This window comes from Cyprinodon variegatus, unplaced genomic scaffold (genome assembly GCF_000732505.1).
Source record: "Cyprinodon variegatus isolate N-32 unplaced genomic scaffold, C_variegatus-1.0 Scaffold23, whole genome shotgun sequence".
In the NCBI taxonomy this organism is placed as follows: domain Eukaryota; kingdom Metazoa; phylum Chordata; class Actinopteri; order Cyprinodontiformes; family Cyprinodontidae; genus Cyprinodon; species Cyprinodon variegatus.
In genome coordinates this window covers 460,625-483,545 of record NW_015150476.1, presented here as the reverse complement: position 1 = coordinate 483,545, position 22,921 = coordinate 460,625, and the positions used below count along the sequence as shown (strand labels likewise).

Below are 22,921 nucleotides of genomic sequence, written 5' to 3'. Positions count from 1 at the left end.
TGGGAAATTCAAAGTGTCCTGCTGTGTTATGATCAGGCACATTACTGTAGCATATCCCTTTACTAATTTTTCTTACATGTTAAAGGGAAGGCAACATTTTTGAGAGAACATTTTATTTACAAGACTATTTAAAGTGCTGTACATGAATAGAACATAAATAAAAAAGTAAATCACAATGCCATAACAAAGACAAGTAAAGAAGTCAAAAGACTAATGTTGCATCAATGTTGAATGATTACCCCATATGCCCCATTTACACTACCCCTCTGAAACCAATCCGTACCGCGTTCGGACCAAGCTTGGATCAGTTACTGGAACCGTGCCGACCTTGGCAGCTTATGACCATTTACACATCATGCTGACACGGCTCCCTGCCTCCTATCGGCGGTCCACGACAGTAGAGCTCTTAAGGCGGGAATTACTCAAACAAAAATGGCGCCCCCATAACATTCAGTAACGTATCTGCCTCCTCCGACCAAATTAATCAAAAAGCCGGATACGGTGGAAAACCCGCAAAATGAGTCAGATGACTGTAAATAGGAGATGACATGGTCTGCTCATGCGCTCTTTGTTATCAGAGAACCGAGCCAGAACTGAACCGGTTCCAAGCCCTACTGTTGAACTAGTACTAGATTTAGCACGGTTCGGTTGTGTCTGGCATGGTTTAGTTCAGTTGCGTTCCATTTACACTCAACAGTTATCTCAGTTACAGTGCTCGGGCTGTTCTCGGCACGGTTTCAAAAGGGTAGTGTAAATGGGGATATAGTGGTCATATAATTATTTGGTAAAATATAGTATGTTGTAAACCGGGTTCTGTCAGTTTATGAATCCACAGGTGAGTAAAAGGCTTAGACAAACAGAAGCTATACATGTTTATCTGTGAAGTGTAGTTCTTTTTTTAACAAATTAATAAGAGTTCATCTGAACTAACACTATATCATAAACTAAGAACTTATTGCAAGGCTCGAACTCAGTGCCTTACATTATATTAAAAAAAATAATGTTTGAAATACATAAAAGAGGATATTCATCCAATTAATAAAATAGTTAAAGTAGTTGTATTTTTTGTAACACTTGTGAGTAACACTAGCCATCCGCCTAAACCACCTCCTTCATTTGGGAGGTCAATTACTACCTTAAAAAAAAAAAAAAAAAAACATCTATAACCTGATTGCCAGCCACTAGTAGAAATTTTTGTTTAGCTAAAGCCAACATTTGAATTGGCATTTTTCATTAAGGCATTAGATGTTTCTTGGATAATTTTGGTTAAACAGCATCACAAAAAAAAACAATGAGCTGGTGTCCGTCACCCTATGAGAGGTCCAGGACAAAGTTGGGAAGAAGATTAGAGATGAAAAATATGGCACTACTGAAAATGTATTAGGACATTACTCTCCATCCATATTGACAAGCTGAGCAACAATACCTTTCTTTACAGAGTCCACCAAAAGGACCATGAGACCTGTAAACCACCTTCAGAAATCTAAAGGTAAGGTAGGAGTATCTGTTAAGCTTTTTTTCATGTGCTTCACAAAACTCATTTTGATTGAAGAGGACCAAGATCGAAACCACCGATAACAGAGGAGGGAAAAAATATGTTCAGATTAGTTCAACAATAAACACCTTGACCTTGTAAAACAGAATGTGTATCAAAAAACTAACATCATCCTAGCCTTAAACAGTTTCACTTTAAAAACAGGTTTTGGGAGCATGATGATTTTTTGTGATACCGTTAAATGGAAAACTTAGAAGTCTACATCTCTAACATATTTTAATCAAAATTCAGAACTAAGACTCGATGCTGGATCTACCAAATGCTCTATACAGTATGTGCCCATCTGAGCCTGCACACTTTGTAGGGGTAAAAGGCTCTTAGATATATTCATTCCAAAAGACTTGTATCTGTAACTGCAACATATTAGAAAATATTGACCACTTTAATCTGTGTAGGAAAAAAGAAATATCTTAGATGTCCCTGCATCCTTTTGTGACCATATGATTTCAATTTGACGATGTTAACATTGAGAAATGTTTGGTTTTTCATATGCTATTGTGTCTGACTGAGAGGAATTGATTGTAAAATTGTAATTTACAACAGCACCATGTAAGCTGTCAGAAATCTTCAGCAAAACAGGGCCACTAGTCTTGTTCTGTATTGTATGAAAATCGAGACGGTGGAAACAGATGTTTTTTTTTTTCTCTCTACTTGCAGTGCTGCGTAGAGATCTTCTGCAAAGCAAGCAGAACATTTCTAAGAAACTAATCATCACCTGTGCATGAGTTTCTCTCACCTCCCTCTGCCCGCCTCCTGTTTCCTGCTGGAACAAGCTAAGTAAAGTTTTGCGATAGATTTCATATAACACAGCTCACATGCACTGATATAGCCTTGAGGGGGGTACACAGGGGAAAGAGAAAAAGGTTTTTTGAGAAAACATACCTCTACCCAACACACCAGGTGCATTTAAAATAAGATAGTGTGGAAATATGCTGGAGTGAGCAGATATCATTCTTTTCATTAGCAGATATATATCAATAATATTTGCACTCTTATAGAATATGCAAACATAAACGCTAAGAGTCAATCTTAAATTACTCAGGGCACTGAAACGGGGACATCTGGTGGCCTTTTATACGGACTGCAGTCCAACGCTATCAGGCTGCAAAGAAACATTCTTTGACCATGAAAGGGGAAAGAGCATCACAGCATCTTAAGGGGGCCTTCCTAAGAGACTTGTTTTCTCCAGTCATTGGCTCTGCTAGTTTGTATAAGCAATCCTTTGACAGCAAAGCTGAATAAACAGCGGCAGGAAACAGAAGCTGCCGTGCAGGTGGGGAGGTATGGAGAGACAGCAGGCCTGCATCATGACTCCCTGCCCCAGTATAAAAATGAGCAAACAGGAAGGATTGCTGAATAGCACACTCAGTCCTGCTTGATAAAGGCTTGAAGAACAATGCTGCCTGATGCCTTATGCTTATTTATACCTCTTATTCTATCTTCATCACTAAGCTTGTCAGATTTACACAGTTTAAAGAAAAAAAAGCAGTTTTTCTCTGACATACCTTCATTTATACAGGGAAACCAAGATTATTGATTGTTATTAATTTTAAGTAAACAAAAAAAAGGACATATAGACCTAAATTGTTGTATGTGAGTAAATTAAATGGTGGCACATGCGTTTTGCAATCACAGGATGTTAATTACTTATTTCATGTTGGAATCCCACACATCTATAAATTGTTTGTTACGATATATTTTTACATTAACAATAAGATATTTTTCAATAGACCAAAAGGCGTGGAAGCTCAAAGTACACATGGATGTTTTGTAACAATCAAAACCTTGTGTATGGCTTACAAACTGTTCTGTAGCTCAACATTACTTTGATGATTAAATGTTGATTCACTATAGAACCCAAGCCTTTTTCACCATCACAATGGTAAAGAAGCTAGTATGAGTTCCAGTGCAACACTGACATTAAAGCAACAGGTTTTCCACTGAAACAACAAGACAAAGATGGGAGTATATTGTACGCTAAAGTTTTATGTATAAAGCCAGATATTGTCTGACACAAAATGATATTCATAGATGAAACGTATCACTAACTAAATGTTGTGGTATTTTATTGAACTGAAAAAAAGCAGTGTCAAAAAAATTATTACGTTAATTAAGTTTCAGACTTGCGAAATGTATCAGAAAATGACTTTTTGTTAAAAACAAAAAGGTCAAGTGTTCAAAAAACAGCTAAATTACAAGTTCAGTGCTGTTTTTAGAGATTTATCGAGTAAAAAAAAATTTTATCTCTTATTTTACAAAATATATATTAGTGAGTCCAACCTGTCGATTGGTTTTTCAATAATATAGTCAGACTTTTTGAAAACAAAGCATTTTACCCCCCGCCAGCTGCTTTTTCTCCTGAGAGCTGTTATGTGTAACTGTGGCCACGAGGTCAACCTGCAGACCTTCCTAAAGGACAAGGCCCGCCCTACAACCATTCACTGGCCTCACTGAATATCCTGTGTTCACTGCTATGACAACCTCCCGGGCAGTATCCAGTGTGTGCTGTAAGAAACTATAATAAAAATTTAAAGCAGGCAGCACAGGTCAGTTACCGACTGACTGATTAGTAGTTAATTTCTGTAGGCATGAAAGGTAATATACAGGTTGTAGTTCTTTGTATGATAGTTTGATAAGTTTATCATTTGAGATTAGCTGAGTAACTTTTTCTTTTTGGATTAGAATTTTCTGAAAATGAACTCAGGGTATTATATTAAAAAAAAAAAAAAAAAAAAAGATTACTGACCTGGTGGTTGGCATGACTGTATTACTTCCAGATTCCTCTTCACTCGTTCTACTCCCAAACAATGCTGTGGGTTATATAAAAAGAACAAATGAAACCAAGTAAAAAAAAATGTGAAATTTGCAGAAATGAAAAAATCATTAACGATAACAATAATGATAAATATATGTAAAAAGTGTACATATAGGTTTTTTTTTTCAAATTCAAAACATACTGAGCTATTAATGTAATGAGAGATATTAATGTAACTGAAACAGAACTGTGTTAAGTAACAAGATTTTTGTAAAAAAAAAATAAAAATTGATAAATAAATAAAAAGAGGCTAAATCATAGAACATATAAGTTCTCACGCAAAAAAAAAGAAAAAAAGAAAACAAAACACCCTGGATGGAAGGGAACAGTGAAGACTAGGACTATTTCTTTGCTAAAGAAGATTCCATTAATAACATTTGGAGCGTGACCCAAATCAAATGATTGTTGTCCATGACTGGTGACCAGCTGGTGGCAAACAACAATTCATTCTTTCTCAGATCAGTGAACACACCATACTAAGCATTAATAACTTGTGCTGACAACGTCACAACATGGATATAAAGCAGACTCAATGATAGTTATTTTTAGCATGGGCGGTGTGTTTAAAACAAATGCGGCGAAAGCAGGAAGATGTTGGAAGACATACTGAGACATGACTGCATTTTATCCGGCCAGAAAAAAGCAAAATAGACACGTTTTTGTTTTTTTTTGAGTTATCAACCACTGTCTGTCAAAAAAAAACAAAAAAACGATAATTCGTATTAAGTTGGATGCCTTTCTTACAGTAAGTGCTTGCTTTAGATGAGTGCTTACTTTAAAAAATTCCTTATCAAAAAAGGAAAGCTTTAATAAAGAAAATATATTTTTTGCAGGGAGTTGCTTTTTTTTTCAAATATTGATTTAGGAAAGCAGAAAATCCATTTTTGGAAAGGGAGAGGCTCTACAAAGACACCAGGTTGGAAACCAGACATAAAAAGGCAGTATGTTCATACCTAATCTCCTGTGGTAGATAGTTACAAGTTTAATACCAATGGAAATAAATTTAAGGGAGTTTCTATAATATGAACAACGTGACCAAGCAAGCGGTTTACATGTCATACCTACTGTAAGGGGTCGGGCTTTCAGGAGCAAATAAATCGGAAGCAACCAGAAAAAATAAATATAGATACAGCTTAGAATAGCTCATGATCTCAGATAAGTAACATCCCCTAAAAATGTGGAGTCATTGTGAAAACATGGCTGCCAGCAACAGCAGCTTAGTTAGTACATATTGATGATATGACAGAAACCAAAGGCACCCTGGTGTGTGCATAGTGATTTACTGTCAGCCTGGATTCCAACATGTGCAGCAAATGTCACTGGGCAGTGCTTCATATTACTTGGATAATAACCCTAGACAAACCGTAAACTGTAAAACCAAACTGGGGATAAAGTGAACGGACAAGGGTAGCTACAATTTAAATAGCATGTTTGGAGTTTTATAAAGCTACATTTCATTTGCAATGTTAAAAATCAAAAAGGCCTAAAAAGAGAATAATCCTTCCTTCTATCATATGTGGATTATTCTTAACATTAGAATACTCCTCAACTGAAAATGAGAATATTTCTCCTTAGGTTACATTTCCTTTGGAATTTCTTTTAATAATGATGCATTGTATGTAAAATCTCAGACTCCAAGGTTTCAGAGGGAAATCAATTAGATTTAAGAAATCTCTTAGTCAAGTACCCACCGGACCGAAGCAGACGTTAACAGAGCATTCGAGATCCCACGTTGTGGATGTCACCTCTTGTAGCTGATCCAAGGAGAAGCTGAGACGAGCACTGTTGTGACAGGAGTCTACAGAGCAGGCCTCTAGAATGAAAGGGAGCTCTCTCCTTACAGAGCAGGAGGCCTTGGAGCACATGATGCAGCTATTCACCTTGAGGGTCAATTTTATATCCCCTATAGCATGTCCAGATATCTGCAAGGAAAAGAAAGGATGTTAAGTAAACTGAAAGGGGGAAAAATCACTCATATGGGCAAAAGAGGACTACAGTATTTTATACTGCTAGCAGCAACGTTGTCTACTCTCTGAAAAATGATTAGTAGATTAATAAAACCATTCTTTGTCATATTGAGTTAATATAATTCTGTATCTGGGCTGTTTCCTTTTTTTGTCTTAAATGTGCCGTTTTTAACAACTACACCATGTTGTTGTTTTCTGAGTTTGGAATATTTTTTTTTTCTTTTTAGTATAATCTTTTAGATTTTGATTTTCTGTTTTTTTCATAGCTTTTCTAGTCCAGTGTATACCTGTATGTGTTCAGTTAACCAATTGTTTGCCACTGACACACCTGAATTTCCTCACTTTGAAACAACAAAACTTATTTCTACTTTTAAAAAGTCACCTTACCAACAGAACATTAACCACCATCTATCATCATGATCCATTTTATCTGCTTCCATTAAAAGCATAGCAATGTGGTGTTAAACTATTTGTTGCATTTCTACTGAACTGCTTTTAATTTGCTGACGCAAAACCTTTCTAAGTTGGACACGAATAAATTAGTTTATCTCACTTCTTCAGTTGTATAAAGAGGTTAATATCCAAAGAAGTGGTGCTGATTACACATCTCGCCTAGTCTTCATAATACAGTTCTATATGGAACATTTTATTGATGACTACTGGAGAAACGATCAGTGAAACATCCATCATAGCACATGATATCTAATTACTAATGGTACAACCAATAATTTGCTGTCAAAAGAGATCTGTTCATTTTTTCTAAAACCAACTTTTTAGAAGCATTTTTCCTTAACTATTGTGGGGATATAATGAAGACAATTTAGATAATTTGATCAATAACTAAGGTTCGGAAGGAAGCCTATCATAACTTGCATCTAAAGTCTAAATTATGAATGCAAATATGATTACTTTTTTTTTAGCTAAAGTTGTATGAAGTGATATAAATTACATTAAATATCATTATTTAAGAACTGGATATTGGATACTGGATACAGATGGATGTCCAATACTATTTTAATTATCTTGAGAATTTAGATGGAAATACTTAAAAAAAAAATAAAACTCTTATTTTACTCCTTTAAGAAGGGATATCAACAAGACCTGGTTTCTTTTATTCAAGGAATGTTTTTATATCCCTCAATATTTAAGCTATGTTTACTCTTTTTGGCTAAAATCTCTTAGGAGAGACAATTTTTTGGAATTATTTAACAGAAGGATGTTGGGAGGTTTCTTGTGTGTTAAGACTTTTAAGAGTCCCTAAAGAGCATTTCAGTGAGATCAGGGGCCTCTAGCGTGTCTTTGCACAAAAAAACCTGCACTTGGAATGTATAAGAATGAGCTCTGTGTGAAAATGTGAGGTGATCCATACCTGCTGTGAAAATTTGAAGCAGCCTTACAAACTTTTTAAGTCCACAATTAAAAGCTTTACATGCCCACTGGAGAAGGGATGCAGTTTTGCTCATAAAACAGCTGCTAAGCTGCTACTTGATGAAACTCAAACCTTCCAAAATGGACATGGACAGAGATTTGCAGATCTGGCACAATCCGGGACAGAACAAACAAATATTTCTTTTTATGAGATTGATCAGTTCATGTGTTTACTGATGAGTAAAGACAAAGCTAACTGGATGGATTGCATGTTACACTGTGCAACAGTAATATGTTTTGAGCTGTTGTTGAAGCTTGAGAACTGGTGCCTATCTCCAGGGCCTATCTCCAGTTGTTTAAGGGTGAGAGGTGGGATACACCCTGGACAGGTCGCCAGTAGGTAAAGAATCATTTAACTAAAGGTTACTGGTTCCTGATTAAGCAAATCATTTAATAAAACATTATTTGGCCAAATTATTTTGTATTCACCTCATGGATTTGCATTGTGAATTGGTTTGAAAACATTCCAATTTCTCTAGATGAGTGAAAAGCAAATTTGATCACATCCCAAATTCTTCCAGATTAACTTTGGTTTTTCAAACACAAAATCCATCTTAAACTGTAATATGGTTTTTAACCATTTTTCCCCTTCCTCTTTGTACATAGTAGTTTAGTTTAGTTTAACTAGTTTAGAGTTTTTAACTGAAATATGTTTGACTTGGAGCTGAACAATTTTTGTCAATAAACTCTTATATTTTGAAAGGAAGGTGTCATGAATGTATTCCATGTATGTGCATAATTACCTGTTTGACCAAGTTTTGAGTTTGAATCACTCTTTCATTTATTTTTTTAACACACAGCTAGTAGGGCATGTCTTCCTAGACAATATATGACAGCCCCAAAAATATCAGATCAAATAAGATATTTACCACCCCTACGGGGTTGGGCAATAAACATCTTAAACTATCAGAACATTATTCAATAATAATCCAATGTTCAGCTGGCTGGGCATTGAATATAACAGAGTAAAAAAGTATCTAGGTAAAGGCAACTTAAGTACTTAATAACTTAGTAATTATTAAATCTATTATTTTAGATTTAGGTTTCACACATCCATCCGTCCATCCATCCATTTACTGTCACACTTAATCAATAAAATGTTCTGCTAAACATCTTGGTTGGAGCCTCGTTTGACAGGTACCTGTGAGTATTCCTGGTGTTTTAATTGATACAGGCAATTAAGATAGAAAATGGTGTATGATATGAGTGAGTAAATGTAGCTTTTTAAGAAATGCAAAAAAATATGTATAAATGCAATCCTACCTCTGCATAAATCCTCTTGTTAGTTGGCAATCTGGTTTCAGGGTCTAAGGGTAAGCGATAGTCTGGGGAGGTATACAGTTCCATCGTCAGAGGCATCTTGTTTGTGGAAGCAGTTGTGGCTGGTGTCATCTCTTTTATCATTGGTAATTCAGCTGTAGATGTTTCTAAAAAAAAAATACATTTTTTATAAATAGTGCAACATTCATTTTGTAGCTTTGATCATTTATACTTTCTGCATTCTTTTACAGTTTTTATTTTTTTTTTCATTAATAGTGTGATTACTAAAAGTTATACCTGTCAGATTGTTTTGTTTTCCAATCACCAGAAAAAGGGTCGGAGCATTCAGTTCTATTTCACTGTAGCTTGTGAAGTAACTGGCTTTAAAATATTCCAAAGCCATTCTCTGCACGTTCTCTGCCTTGTCACCACTCAGTGTACCATTATATGAAGCTTTGTATCTCCCTAGGATTTGGGGTAACTGGATGTCGTTGTTAGACTAGAGGAAGAGGAGACAGAATTAAAATAAATCATTTCATACTAGAATACCATCTTACAAATAAATGCTTGTACTTTTCGGCACCTTTTCTATATTCAGTCATTCACGCAAACATTGGCCCTCTGAATACCATCAGTAGGCAATGTGGGTGAAGAGTCTTGCCGAAGGACAATGACTGAGACGGTTTGAACTCCTACGCCATTGTCGCCCTAAGTACTAAATAACGAGGAATTTCAACAAGCACTGAAAAGGCATCTTCTGATGCAAGTGATTTGAATGTTCTGTATTATACGCACTGTAGCTTGTTACAAATAGACAGAAATGTGTCCTAGTGTCAGGCAAGAAAAATTTTATTGTATAGAACATTTGAGTTTTGCGGTTATTCAAAGTGCTTAACGTGGACAGAACATGGACATTTAAAAAAAATTTCACTGTAGTAACATTTTAAACACAGGTACAGAGAAGTTGGACTATAAACTTAAATTAATGAGGATCCAGAAAACAATCTAAAAAGAACAAACAAAGAAAACTCTAAAGAAACTGGATTTTTTAACCAAATTCAAAATAACTCAGGGTTTCAGTGCATTAACTAATTTCTGGGAGTCAGTTCCAGATAAAAGCAGTATAAGAACCGCATGCTGTACCTGTTTGGTAATTTAAAGTAAAAAAATTATATATTGACAACATGTCTTTAATGCTTTTTAGTGCCAAGCAATTCTGTAATTTATAAACTACCTAAAGTATTTAAGTTACAACCTCTATTTGCTCTATTTTCTGTTTTTTCTTATGAATATGGGCAGCAGCACTCTGGATTAACTACAGCTGTCTGATCACATTTTCAGTAGACCTGCAAAGACACCGTTGCAGTTATCAGTTTTCAAGATGAACACTATAATAACTTTATCAAGATCCCATAGGGAAGTTAGTCCTGGAACGCTGACTTTGTTACTGTCTTCATTTTCCTTCTGAAGGTTCAGGCCTTAGTCAATCCCTACATTTACATTTGATGCCTAATCATTGGATTCTAGCTGTAAACACTAAAGTTGAGGATCCACCTTTGATAGTACCTACTTTGCCTCAAAAATATTTACCACAAATGTGTTTATATTCTTAGATCTTTTTAGATATTCTTTCTATTCTTAGTCTTTTATTCTTAGGGTCTATAATGGCACATCCATGATTTCACACCTACCCAATGCTTAAATAGTTTTAGCCAGTTTTTTGCCTTTTTTTGGCTTTAAGTAGTTGCCAAATTGTAATTTTTAAACTTTCTTTTCAATCAATAAATAAATACAACTGTTGCGATATTACACATTTATAATAGGGACTGTTTTAGCAGTTTGATTGTGCTCTGAAAAGGTTGCAAGTACCCGGTCCACTCCCAAAAGCCTCCACTCTGGGCTCCTGAGCATCACCCTTAACCCCACACTGCTCCCTGGGCCCCACACAATGACAGCCCACCACTCCCCAAGGGGATGGGTCAAATGAAGAGGTAAATTTCCCCACTGAGGGACAACAAAAGGGATTAACATTTTTACATAATGGCAATTGATAACATACACCATTAGAGATGAGTTCTAATAGAAACAAGAGTTTGCCAAAGGTTCCTTGGTCCACATTGAATGTAACTAGCACTGAGGGAATCCACATGTTATCTTGGCTGTGCATGTAATACGAAGGATTTGTTGAACATTTGCAGCAATGAGCCTCAAGGGGTTAAGATTGTGGATAAAATATTAAAAGAGCAGGAGGAGGAGCCTAGTTGAAGTATAATGTTTTCTAAAACTGAAATTCCATCACCCATCTATGCTGATCGTATCTAAAGTAATAAAAAGTAACATGGAAACTTACACCAATCTTCCAAGAATCTTCCCTGAGGAATGTCCATGTCGTGCCCTTAGGGCCTCTCAGGAACAAAGAAAGCCCTTGTGTTTTAACAAGCAAGGATACATTGCTGCCAAACCGAAAAAGTAGTATTATAAAAACCTTTGCCAAGAAACAATGAATGTAAAAATGATCTTCCTTGAAAATATCACGGTTACCGAACAGCAGATTCCTCTTTGATGTTTATGACGTGAATCTCATCATGACCAAGGCTTTGTGGCTCTGGGGTGCAAGATTTGTGCCAATTTGTTTTAATCTCAAGGAAATTCTTTCTTGTGATATCTTCATTTTCAAGTACACAGTTTGAAGAACCTGGTTTGGTTCCTATAAAACAAAAAAAGGAAAATCCAAGTTAATCAGTTATCATTGAAGAAAATGACGTCCTATTAAATGTTATACAGTAGCTCATTGGTTGTAATGAGCAAGTCAGTGTTACGCTAAAGCAGTACCAGCAAAGATTCTAAAGTTATAAGTTTGATTCAGGTGACAGTATCTTAGATTGATTTAGCATTGTGCTGTAAGTGAGACTGATGCTCAGAGAGGAGGTTTTCAGACTAAGTTCCTCAATTGATTTGTGTCTTTCTGAACTAGAGAAGGATAGAAATTAAGGGATTAAGCTCATTTCCCTTTAGATAGTACCACGAGAATAAAAAAGAGCACTCATCACATTCAGCAAAGACAAAGCTTGTCTTTGGATCAGACTGCCTTAAGATGGATTTGTTCTTAAATATGTTTGCACACTGATACCCCTGATGGCAAGAACTTGTCACAATGTCCTTAATCTATACATTTTACGTGTCTATTAGTGGCCAGTTTTTTTATCACCTTAACTTTCAAAATGCTACTGTTAAAGAATAACATATTTCCTTACTTTGTGTCTCTGCTCTTATTATACAGAACTAGTTTGGACATTTTTGAAATGTCTGGTTCTTGAAAAATAATTATTTGTACTGAATAACTTTTTTATGTTTAATATTAGAATACATCTTCCCATGGTAAAAAAAGAAAAAAGACAAGAGTATGATGAGAAATTCCATCAGCCATTAAAGGCAAGGTAAGCCGTAACCAATCAACAGTCCATTACAGGAAAACACAAAGAAAGACCGTCAAGTTTATTTGCTAATCAATGCCAGTCCAACTTGGAAAGACCCAGGAAGAAAGCAGACATAGGCTCAACTCAGTTAATCTTTTTTTATCATTTATATGAGTGAAAACCCTAAAACCAGGAAAATACAAACAAATTGTGAATTATTGGAATACACTTTTTGATCCTTGAGTCTTAGTACTGTAAATAAAGGTAAGCATTGTAAAGCATGCAACTATATTATAATTTGCCAAATATAATTGACTAATTAACAGTATTTTTACTATTAATGCGTTCATGTAATTATTCAAATGTCAATAATTAAACCAACTATCATAATATAAATCATATCTAGCCATCTAAAGGTACTTTTCCAATCCTGTACTAAGGACTAAAAGTTACCCATACCCAGGATTCAAGAAATGAAACTAACTAGATGTTTAATTTAAAATGCCCTTAAAACAAAAAGCTTTTTTAAGATCTGAAACTCAGAATGGATCAAATAAAATGTTTCTCAAAATAGTCTTAGACAAAAATGTCCAATGTAACACAACAATAGAAATCAACCAACTAAACATGATGACACAAACGCATGAGGCCTGTATTCTCAAAGAAAATAATTTCTGGTCTATTTAATTTTTTTGACACACTTCTATAGTGGCCTTTGGATGACCCTTCAGGGCCACCGTGCACTTCAACTTAATCTAATGTGCTGTTTTACCCAACAAAGCCATGCTTCTGCGTGCGTAATGAACATTTCTGCGGCTCTATTTTACCTAATTAAAACCATACTGCTCACCAGTGTGTATCCGCTCTCTTATGGCATTGATTGATTAACAGTTAACACCTGTCTAACCTTATCAAGTCCTAAGTGGAAGCTTCAGAATACAAGAGTGTGACCAATAACTAGAGCCCCCTTTTGTGTAAACTGAAAACTATTCATATAAAACAAAGGTAAACAAAAGGTCTATGTTAAAAAAGAGAGAGGTGCAGCGGAAAGGCTGAAACTGTTTTTGGACTCAACGAAGACAGAGTAAACACACTCCCCGAGAGAAATTTAGAGAAGCCAGTAAACTAAACTTAAATGTTTTCTCTACTATAGGAGGAGGCTAATGTATGTGGAGATCACCCACACACGAAATCACATCTCAGAGCAGAAACTCTACAGAATTTTTTTTTTGTGGAATTTTATCCCACATTCTCCTCATGACAATTAAAAATGTCAGAACTAAATCGGCACTGAGAATAAGATTTGGTGTTGGAAAAGAATTCTTAGGATTCCTAAATTAGGTACTTATGTTCTCCAAGAGGGAGAGAAAATATGAGGTCAACGGTTGTTTAAGGTGGTATAAAAGCTACCTTAAAAATTTCCCCTGAGATGCTGGGGACTCACTTCATTGTTATAATGATGCGGTTGACATGCAGCAAGCACTGGGGTTACTTCTGTGAGGTGGGAGACCAGGGTGGTGGAGTCAGATTTTATTTTTATAGTTTGTTAAAGCTCTTCTGTGTGGTTCATTAAAGTCCTATGTCCATATAGCCTATGTATGCATTTGAAAATATTTGGACAAGTGTGCACAGACAAGAAGTTGTTCAGACCCATACAAAGATAAACAGAATATTTCTTACCTTCTGCTTCTGTCAGTGTGATAAGTGAGGGATTTTGAAGAGTAGTGAATGATGTCACTCCACCAAATCTCTCCTCTGCCCAGGTGATCAGTTTTTCTTTTTTATCAGGGACATCTTCTTCGAAAACATTTGGTTGTGTAACAACCGTTTTGATTTTGGAATTAATTATCTGCGAAGCACAACACAAATACAGAAATTCATTTTCTTCACTTAACTACAGCAAAAAAGATTTTGCTCAGTGTTTTCAAATCATCATGTTCCCCTGTCATTCTTCTCAAATCCTTTATCCTATCCCTCCCAAACCCCTCATCTATTTTTTTAGAGCAGGGACTCTGACTCTGAAAAAAAAAAAAGTTATTATGGTTAAGTGTCCACAAGCCCAGTTGCACAACCTCGTTGGAGCCAAGGTCTTTCCTTTGCTTCCTGAGTGGGGCCAGGAAATGGGACCTTTTTAGCTTTGTGCGTCACCATAGTCGGCAGGAATCTGGCTCCATATGAGGTATAAATATATACATCAATCTCGTTGACTAGACACTGCTGTTTCCTTGTCTCGGCCAATGGGAAATTATGTAGTTTACATGTTGTGGTCCATGGATAAAAGAGCAGAGGAATGCAGAGCGAATAGTTTCTAAAAGGAGCTTATATCTGCTGAGAGCAGCACTGCTTTACTAGTGTTACAAGTGTAGAAGTGCATTAGAAAATCTCTTTCAACTGCATTATACAAATTCAGAGTAGCTTATCTTTTGTTCAAAGCTTTGAAATGCATAATGCATATTAGATCCTGCTTCACAAACTATCAGACTCCTCATACTATTCCACTTATGTTTGGAGAAGGAATTCCACAGGCTGAAATGGATTCTATCTCTTGGATGCAAATTAGGTAATAATTAAAAACAAGTTATAATGTTACAAGTGTTAAAACCACTTGTAATGTTTCTAAATTATCTTGTAAGTAATGATGGAGTGTCTATTCTCTAAATGACTCACAATGACTGTGGATGTGGGTTTTTGTGGATGTCTTTGCGTCACAAAGCAGAACAAATTGTGTAAGCGGGGTAAGCCAGAGGGAGTCTTACCTCTTTCTACATGAATATTTGATTGACATAGGATTAAAAATAGTATAGAGAGGGACTGCAAACATAAAAAAGAGAGTCATTCACAAGGGGAACAGGCAGATGGAGAAGTCTGAAAAATTGAGAAAAAGGTATAAAGCTTAACGCCATGGAATTTTAATCACATTACTGTCAGTGATATTCTAAAGCTACCAAAAATATTGAAGGGAAAGTCCAAAAAAGCACCAGTCTCTAATGGGGGATGAAACGAATAAATGATTTGTATTTTTTTATTATTAATTAGTCATCAGTGGTGTTGAGTACAGGTCCAGCTTCACATCATAGGCAATATGAATGTCGATCTATTTAAAACTGATAAGTATGAATCATTTTATATTTAATATAAAGAATGAAATAAGAATAAATCTCCTTGACAACCACTGACTTGCTTCCATCAAAAAAAGGTATGACACTCACAGAATTTCAGTAAAATAAAAGCAATGCTAATGCCTTTTTTGTTTACATCCTTCTGTGAACGTGTCAGCCTCGTGAGGCTGAGAGGAACCATGACACTGAGGCCTGCTGTCACGCTACTGACGGATACTTTCTTGGATTCTCAACAGATGTTTATTCTCTTACACTGAAATCTCTGGCAAAGCCCTGTTATCCAAAAGTGATAGAGCTGATCCCACAAAAACATCCTGCCATCACAGTGAATGTTGTCCAGGCTCATGACAGGACATGATACAGGATGTGGTACTACGCTGCTGTCAGCATATCAGTAATTGTTGACATGCCTGGGAGCATGTCATCACACTGATTAGACAGCTGTTATTTCACTTAATATACTCATACTCATAACACAAAAAGGCTTGGAGAGGATGTCTCAGTTTGTAGTTTATTCATTATTTTAAATCACTCTTGTCACAATAAAATTTCTAACTCTGCACAATGCTGTGAAACACTTTCTTTTTTTAAGCACACAAGGATTAACAGCATATGAGGCAAATTCACTGAGACTTCAACTTAAGTAAATTGTTTAGCAGGCAAATGAGAAATAACAGATAACTTTCAAAATGCTGAACAGTGCGGAATAATCTTTTTAGCATTTTAACCATTTTTAGAGGGGTTAATAGTGCTGCCAACATCTACTTTATCTAAATCTGTATTTTTTTTTATTACACTGGGGAAGAATTCATTGTATTTCCTAATTCGTTATTGTTTTGTTATCTTACATAAATTGTTCAGTTTAGCTGAAATTAATATAAAATTTCCATATATCTGAACGTGTTATAAAAATTGGAAGATTTACATAAGGTATACTAATTTGCTTAAATTACTATAAAAAATAACATTACTAGTACTTACCAGATGAAAGCTCACCACTTTACTTGATTTGGATGATAGATATATTGTTTTAAATTCATGTTATCAGTGTATAAAGGTTTAAAAATACCATTTATTGGTACATAAAATTTACAGTGTCAAACCATCATCCCATCTTGTTATTGGCTACTTGTTAGTTTAATAGTGTAGATCAAAAATTTAAGATTTGTCTGAGACCAACAGAAAATAGTAAATAAGAGTTTGTTATATTGAAAAAGCCATGTGTGAAAAATAAAAACACCCCTAAGCACCCTGAACACTAGTAGAAGTGTAAGCAACCTAGTATAGGGATGCTTTTCCTCAGCATGGACAGGGAAGCTGTTCTGACATGATGGATAGAGCTAAACACAGAGCAATTCTGAAACAAAACTTGATAAAAGCTGCAAAAGACTTTGGGAACAGGTTCACCTTACAGCAATGACCCAAAGCATTCAGACAGAGCTACAACAGAAGGGCTTAAATATAAGCCTTAGAGTTGCAGTTATAAAAATCTGTCCAGTCGGACTGAGGTGAAAATATTTAGCAAAAAAAATCAAAAAATCTTTGTAAAATGGACACCATAATTTAGTTTTAACTTGTCACAATTTGTATTGTGTTATTACAGTAAATCCAAATGGAATACCATAAAGATTCTGACTGTTTTACGCTTAAAAGAAAAGAACAATTAATTTGTTGAAAAGGTAGATAAGATTATTATACTGACCAGAGTTTTAACAAACTGGATGAAAAGAAAAATAGGAAACCTTTATAGAAAAATTAAAGGAGGCTACTTACATAAACTTTTACATCTTTGTTGAGTTGAAAAAGGGTAAAAGCCTCGTTTGAAGACGTTACAATAAGAATCAATGGCCTTGAAATATTCACGTTGAGGCCAAACACTGCATGGTCCTGAAAAGACAAAAACAGACATTGGGTCATATCAGTTCTGTTGAGTTTTCATATTAGTAACAGCAATGCAGACATTTACATATAATGTTAAACCTGTCTGAAATAAGTGGTGTTTGAATAAAAGGTCTGGACATAGCACCCTTGACGAGGTAGACCACTGCAACAGGGTTTAAACAATTAAACTATGAAATAATGTACTGGAAATATTTAATCATACCTGGAACCGCTAGAAAAGTTTGATTCAAAACTATACCAGGCTTTGTTGTACCATGGAGTCTACAGTATCTTGCATCGTACAAACAAAACTCAAAAGAATCTCTGAAATTTTTAAAACACTGTCTATTTTTAGTTCTGCACATTTTCATTTTACTTACACAGATTAATATTTCACCACAAAAAGTTGCAAAGTAATGATTAGAAATCTAAAATATCATGATCAGGTTCTATTGGTTTAAATGTAAGTATATTCTGTTTTGTTAGAATTCACCTATTTTGTCGAATACTTTTGTCATCTGTAAACGTCTCCATCTGCGCCTAAATTACCCAACATGATGATGACAGCATCAAGGGGAGATAGTGTGCTTGCTACGTCAAGTTTAAAAATACCCCCCAAATGCAATTCAATTCCGTAAAAGTTTGATTCCCTTTCTTTTCAACTATAGATCAGTGAGGGATTTGACAATCCCTCTTGGTTTTTTGCAGCTAAGCTTTTAAATGTCACCACATGCTTCTCTGTTGAAAAAGCAGTGCCAGTCATTTCAGAAGGGCATGTATTTGGTGGGGGGGATAAAAGCTCTCTTTCCTGTCTACTTTTGCAGACATCAACGAGGTAATACAGCTTTGCCCCGTTAATACACCTCTGTACTGTGCAGAGGGGGGAAATGTAATTATTTTTCACATTGTGCAATGAGCTGTATTTTTTTAATTCATGTAATATGTCGCTGAATCATTGGCACAAAGGGATCATTTGCAGGAATTCCCAGTGTTTTTACTTTAATTTCATAAATTTTAACCAGTCCTCCCATATATGTGTAATCTCATCAAAATTTTGAAGAATATAAAGCCCCTTAACATAATTTACCACATAATGTAATGTCTCATCAGCTATATTTTATCCATTGTAACATAATGGTGATGTGATTTGCTAATCACCGCTACCGTCACTCTATGAATCAGCCTTAATTACTATGCTCCGCATGTGCATGGGGTAGCGTTGGAATAGCTGAGTTTTATGGATGCCAATGGTGCTGAGTGGTGGCAGAACAGTAAATTGAAGTTTAGAGATATATATTTCCAGTCTAACTTAATACAGATAAATCCAAAATTTTATTACTTTTATTTATGTCCAAAAGATAATTGGATTTAAGAAAAGTGGAAAAAATTGGTTTTTATTTCTTTTTTATTCTTCTGCAATCAGTTCAATATAAAATCTTGCAACGACAGCTTGACAAATAAAAGAGTAAGAAGAACAAAACATTGAAAATATCCTTAGGAAAGGGTTTTTCTTTAGGTTACTTTCATGCACTTTTGATAAATATTGATACAAATTTCTCTTTTGGTAAATATGCTTCTATTAAGGACTGCTGCATGTACAATGAGGACACCAAGGACACGGAATTAATCCCTTATATTGAATTTATCCACTCACTACCTGGCATTGCCAGAACAGAGTTGTTGCAAGCGCAAGCTGTGGCTGCACAGATTTTCAGACGCCTGCAGAGAAAATTAGGCCTAGGGAGACCGAAGACAATTTGTCAATGAGCCAGACTCAGATGCATTTTGAAGAAGCTGTTAGCATGCCGAGTGTTAACAGACGGAAGGAGGTGTTATCCTGCATGCATACAGGCCTACACTAACAGTGTCTTGTGCAAAGTGGGATTGGAGTAATGACTGCAACTAATAAATGAGTCCATTTTCTTCTCGAGGGAGAAAAAGGCTGTGCATATGAATGGTCTTAGTCATTTATAAAAGATTTTGTTTACTTTGTCAATTTTCCCCTTCCCCTTTGCAAATATTACACTTCTGGATATGGTACCTCAAAGTCCCAAGAAAATAAGGAATACATTTGAAATAAAATAATGTAAATATTAAAAAATGGATACAGAATTCAGAAAATGTTTTTTTTAATCATTCCACAGTGTTCTTGAATGCTTAGTGCAGCACTGAAGCATTTGTCCGTAAACTATTACTTGTATATATTTTCCATGTGCACACACATACATATATAATATATAACACATGCCATGGGATATAGTGTGAATGTGGCAGAAAGGTAATCATGTTTTGATAAGTCCACCTGCCTCTGTGCAGAGTATTTATTACATATAGCCAGAGATGACAGATTGCCCAAATGAATAACTGAAAAGAAAAACCTGAGTTGTTATTCAAACATGAGACTAAACCTACTTTCATGAGGTGCAACAGCACAGCATCTTCTAAGAAATACCTCTGGGGTTATTTCAGCTGCGTTACATCTACATGCAGTAAATGAATGAATGGCATTTCCTGCTGAGCCACTGCACCTCAAACAGAGACACCTCAGTGGTGTTTTCTTTAAATACTCCTTTCTAATGAGCTTCATTGTTTTACTGCCTAGTCCTGTGACTTTGTTCTTGAACTTTGACCCAGATTACTCACCTTTTGCTACGTTTGTTCCTAAGATTACAGGATGCAATTGTTTTTTCTCTGACTGCTTTCTCTGTTTTTTTTCTTTTTTCTTTTTTTCAAGGGCCTTTGCTGATGCAGTTTCCAGTTATTCTTTTGGCTCTCTCTCCCCTAGGTTGTGTCGGCTCCATTGGTCTAGTCTCGGCCTTATGCCAAGACCCCAAGCCAGTGTGACATCAATGGGCCCAGCACACAAGCAGCCCCTCCCAGAAAATTCTGCTTGCTTGTGCAGCCCCTTGATGCTCCTGCTATAATTCAAAGAATGGTCAAACTGTGATAGTCAAATGCCCTCGGTAGGTTGTAAATCAGTGAGAAAATAAAAGGAAGAGAATGGAGCTGATAAGAAACTTTAAAGGACAAAGAAAGGTTTAGGCAGAGTCACCCTCCCTCCTGGATGGACATTTATACTCCCTTCTTTTCGTCTGAAATATCGAGAAATATCACAGGTGAAAAGATTAGATAAGGGTTTTCTGTAAAAACATCTTCTGACAATCTTACCTGCTTTTCCATTTAAGAAAACATCACTCCTGTGCCAAATCCATCCATCCATCCATCCATCCATCCATCCATCCATCCATCCATCCATCCATCCATCCATCCATCATTTTTTATTGAGACTATATAAATTAATTATGAGGGAATGTTTGTGTTTAACAGAATTAAAACACTAAAATGTTGCTAACTGTTGCCAGTTCCTTGTACAGAAATAGCTGGAATGTCAAAATGCCGATATATAATGCTGTTAAAAAACAAATCTGCCATTTCACAAGCACAGTGGACTGAACCGCAGAAAGGTTATTTACTACAATCAATTAAATACCTATTACTGGTCAGGACAGAATCCCCCAGTGAATACTCAATTTTATCTTTGAAGATGGCTGTGCACAGTTACTGTTCAAAGCGAATTAGGATGAAGGGTTAGATCTAACAATTGATTCTATATCTGATTTGAAATCGAGATTCTGTTTAGTCTTTTGTATGACTAAACTGATATTTATTGTTAAACATATAAAACCTCATCTGCTTTCATTTTCACTCTGCATAAAATGACTGATGGGACAAAATCTTTCCAAATATGTTGAAATCTGTTGTATTATCTGGAGAAACATTTCTATAATTTGGAGCAGAGGTCTGGTACTGCAGGGGGATGGACTCGTGGCGCAAGATTTGCCTCTAAAGAGACTTTTGGTTAATTCTATTATCATTAAGGACAAATGCAAAGATCTGTTTGCAACATGTTGAAACTAAGTTGAGAAATAAACCTTTTAGAGATCCATCTATCATTGCTAACAACAGCAATGTAAAAGGCAATGTTCAGTTAAGCCTGCCCAGCTTTCCAAGAGCAGGGAAATCCTTTTATGTATTTTACAATCAGAATGGATTGATAGGATTGCAGTGCATTGCGCCATCACAGGCAGAATGAAGACATCTGCTTCAATCCACAGGAGAAAACTGAAAAGAAATACTAAAAGGTTGAACTAAAAATACCAAACAGCAGCTAAATAAAGGTTATATAGAAGACCCATATAAAGAATAAACAACTAGCTGATAAAGGAATGAATAATGTGAGCTGACCGACAGCACCAGGCAGTGAAAAATGTGCTCTAGCTGAACAATAACTGCACATAGATTAAAAGTTTTCTGAAGTAAGTTTTCAATGTCATTCCTTTAAAAATTGTTTGAAAATCCAATTGGCTCAGTATACTGTGAATATTACTATTATGTGTATGCGGGTGTGGGGGGTCATTTTGAACACTACCAAATTAATTAACTACCAGTGAAAGAAGCCTGAAAAGAACTGGCATGTTGGGAAAATTCTTATCTTTCTGGAGCGTGGAGTGGGATTTAATGTGTTATTTTTTTATATTTTTTGATCTGGAAATGTAGTTTTCTTGGGCCCATTTTAGTGTAATGATTAATTTATCTAGCATATAGGACTCAAATCCCTGTTTAATGTGTTTTAACATAGGCAATAGTTTTATTGAAATTCAAAGGTTTTTGAATTTACAGCATCGGTCTACAGCTTAGCTGCTACAGCTTTCCTCTAATCTCCTATGTGTGCATTACTAGCATTCACTTTTTTTCCCTCCTGGGCAACATCAAACTGTCAGTGTTGAGTTTATCAGCTTAGCACATCACTTGGCTCAGCTGCTCATTCTGAACTGAAATAATTCTCTGCACATAAAACAGGGAACCAGGTTTGACTGAGAACAAACTAATTCATCAAAAGCTTTTTTTGATTACATCTGAACCATTATAAGATGACAGCCAGCCAAAATGTACAGAATTAGAAAGCTATCCTAAATCTTATCAGAGGTTCTGTATTTGTGAGCCAAGGCTTGCAGGTTAATGCTTTGAACACAAACAATCTTACATTTTCGTTATGTGTCAAATTATTAATGTACACAAAGGGCACAGTTATATATTCTAGTGTGAGAAGCATCAATAAAGAATCGCAAACTTGACATGTTGATATTCATTTCTAAGCAACCCATTTTTTTATTTTTTATTTTTAACAGCTGAGCCACAGTGTTATTGTCTCCATGCCACACTGTTGGATGCAATAATTCATGCAGAAGGAGGTTTGTAAGGACTGAATGCATACTGTGCTGTACATAGACACTGCTTTTCAATATGTCTGGATTTAAAAAATGTTCTATGGGTCCTAAGTGATGCTGTAATCATCTTAAGAATTTTAGGATTTTACTGAAATACTAAAGTTAATAGCATTCAATATATTTCTTTTTATGTGAGATGCTCCTACATACGTGAGTCTTGCATACTACTTTTCTATAAAAAAAAAAAATATA

The 22,921-nt window shown here is 35.5% G+C and overlaps 1 protein-coding gene across 1 annotated transcript in view; it reads right to left on the bottom strand.

Annotated features, from left to right (window-relative positions):
* LOC107096202 overlaps window positions 1–22,921 on the bottom strand; it is a 47,627-nt gene that overhangs the window by 5,883 nt on the left and 18,823 nt on the right. Inside the window, exons 4-11 of the mRNA XM_015392771.1 lie at window positions 17,334–17,447; window positions 14,122–14,290; window positions 11,567–11,732; window positions 11,376–11,478; window positions 9,323–9,524; window positions 9,029–9,192; window positions 6,062–6,292; window positions 4,302–4,365 (exon numbers count right to left, since the gene is read on the bottom strand). Coding sequence (XP_015248257.1) covers window positions 4,302–4,365; window positions 6,062–6,292; window positions 9,029–9,192; window positions 9,323–9,524; window positions 11,376–11,478; window positions 11,567–11,732; window positions 14,122–14,290; window positions 17,334–17,447 — 1,213 coding nt within the window. The remainder of the gene's footprint in view (window positions 1–4,301; window positions 4,366–6,061; window positions 6,293–9,028; window positions 9,193–9,322; window positions 9,525–11,375; window positions 11,479–11,566; window positions 11,733–14,121; window positions 14,291–17,333; window positions 17,448–22,921) is intronic.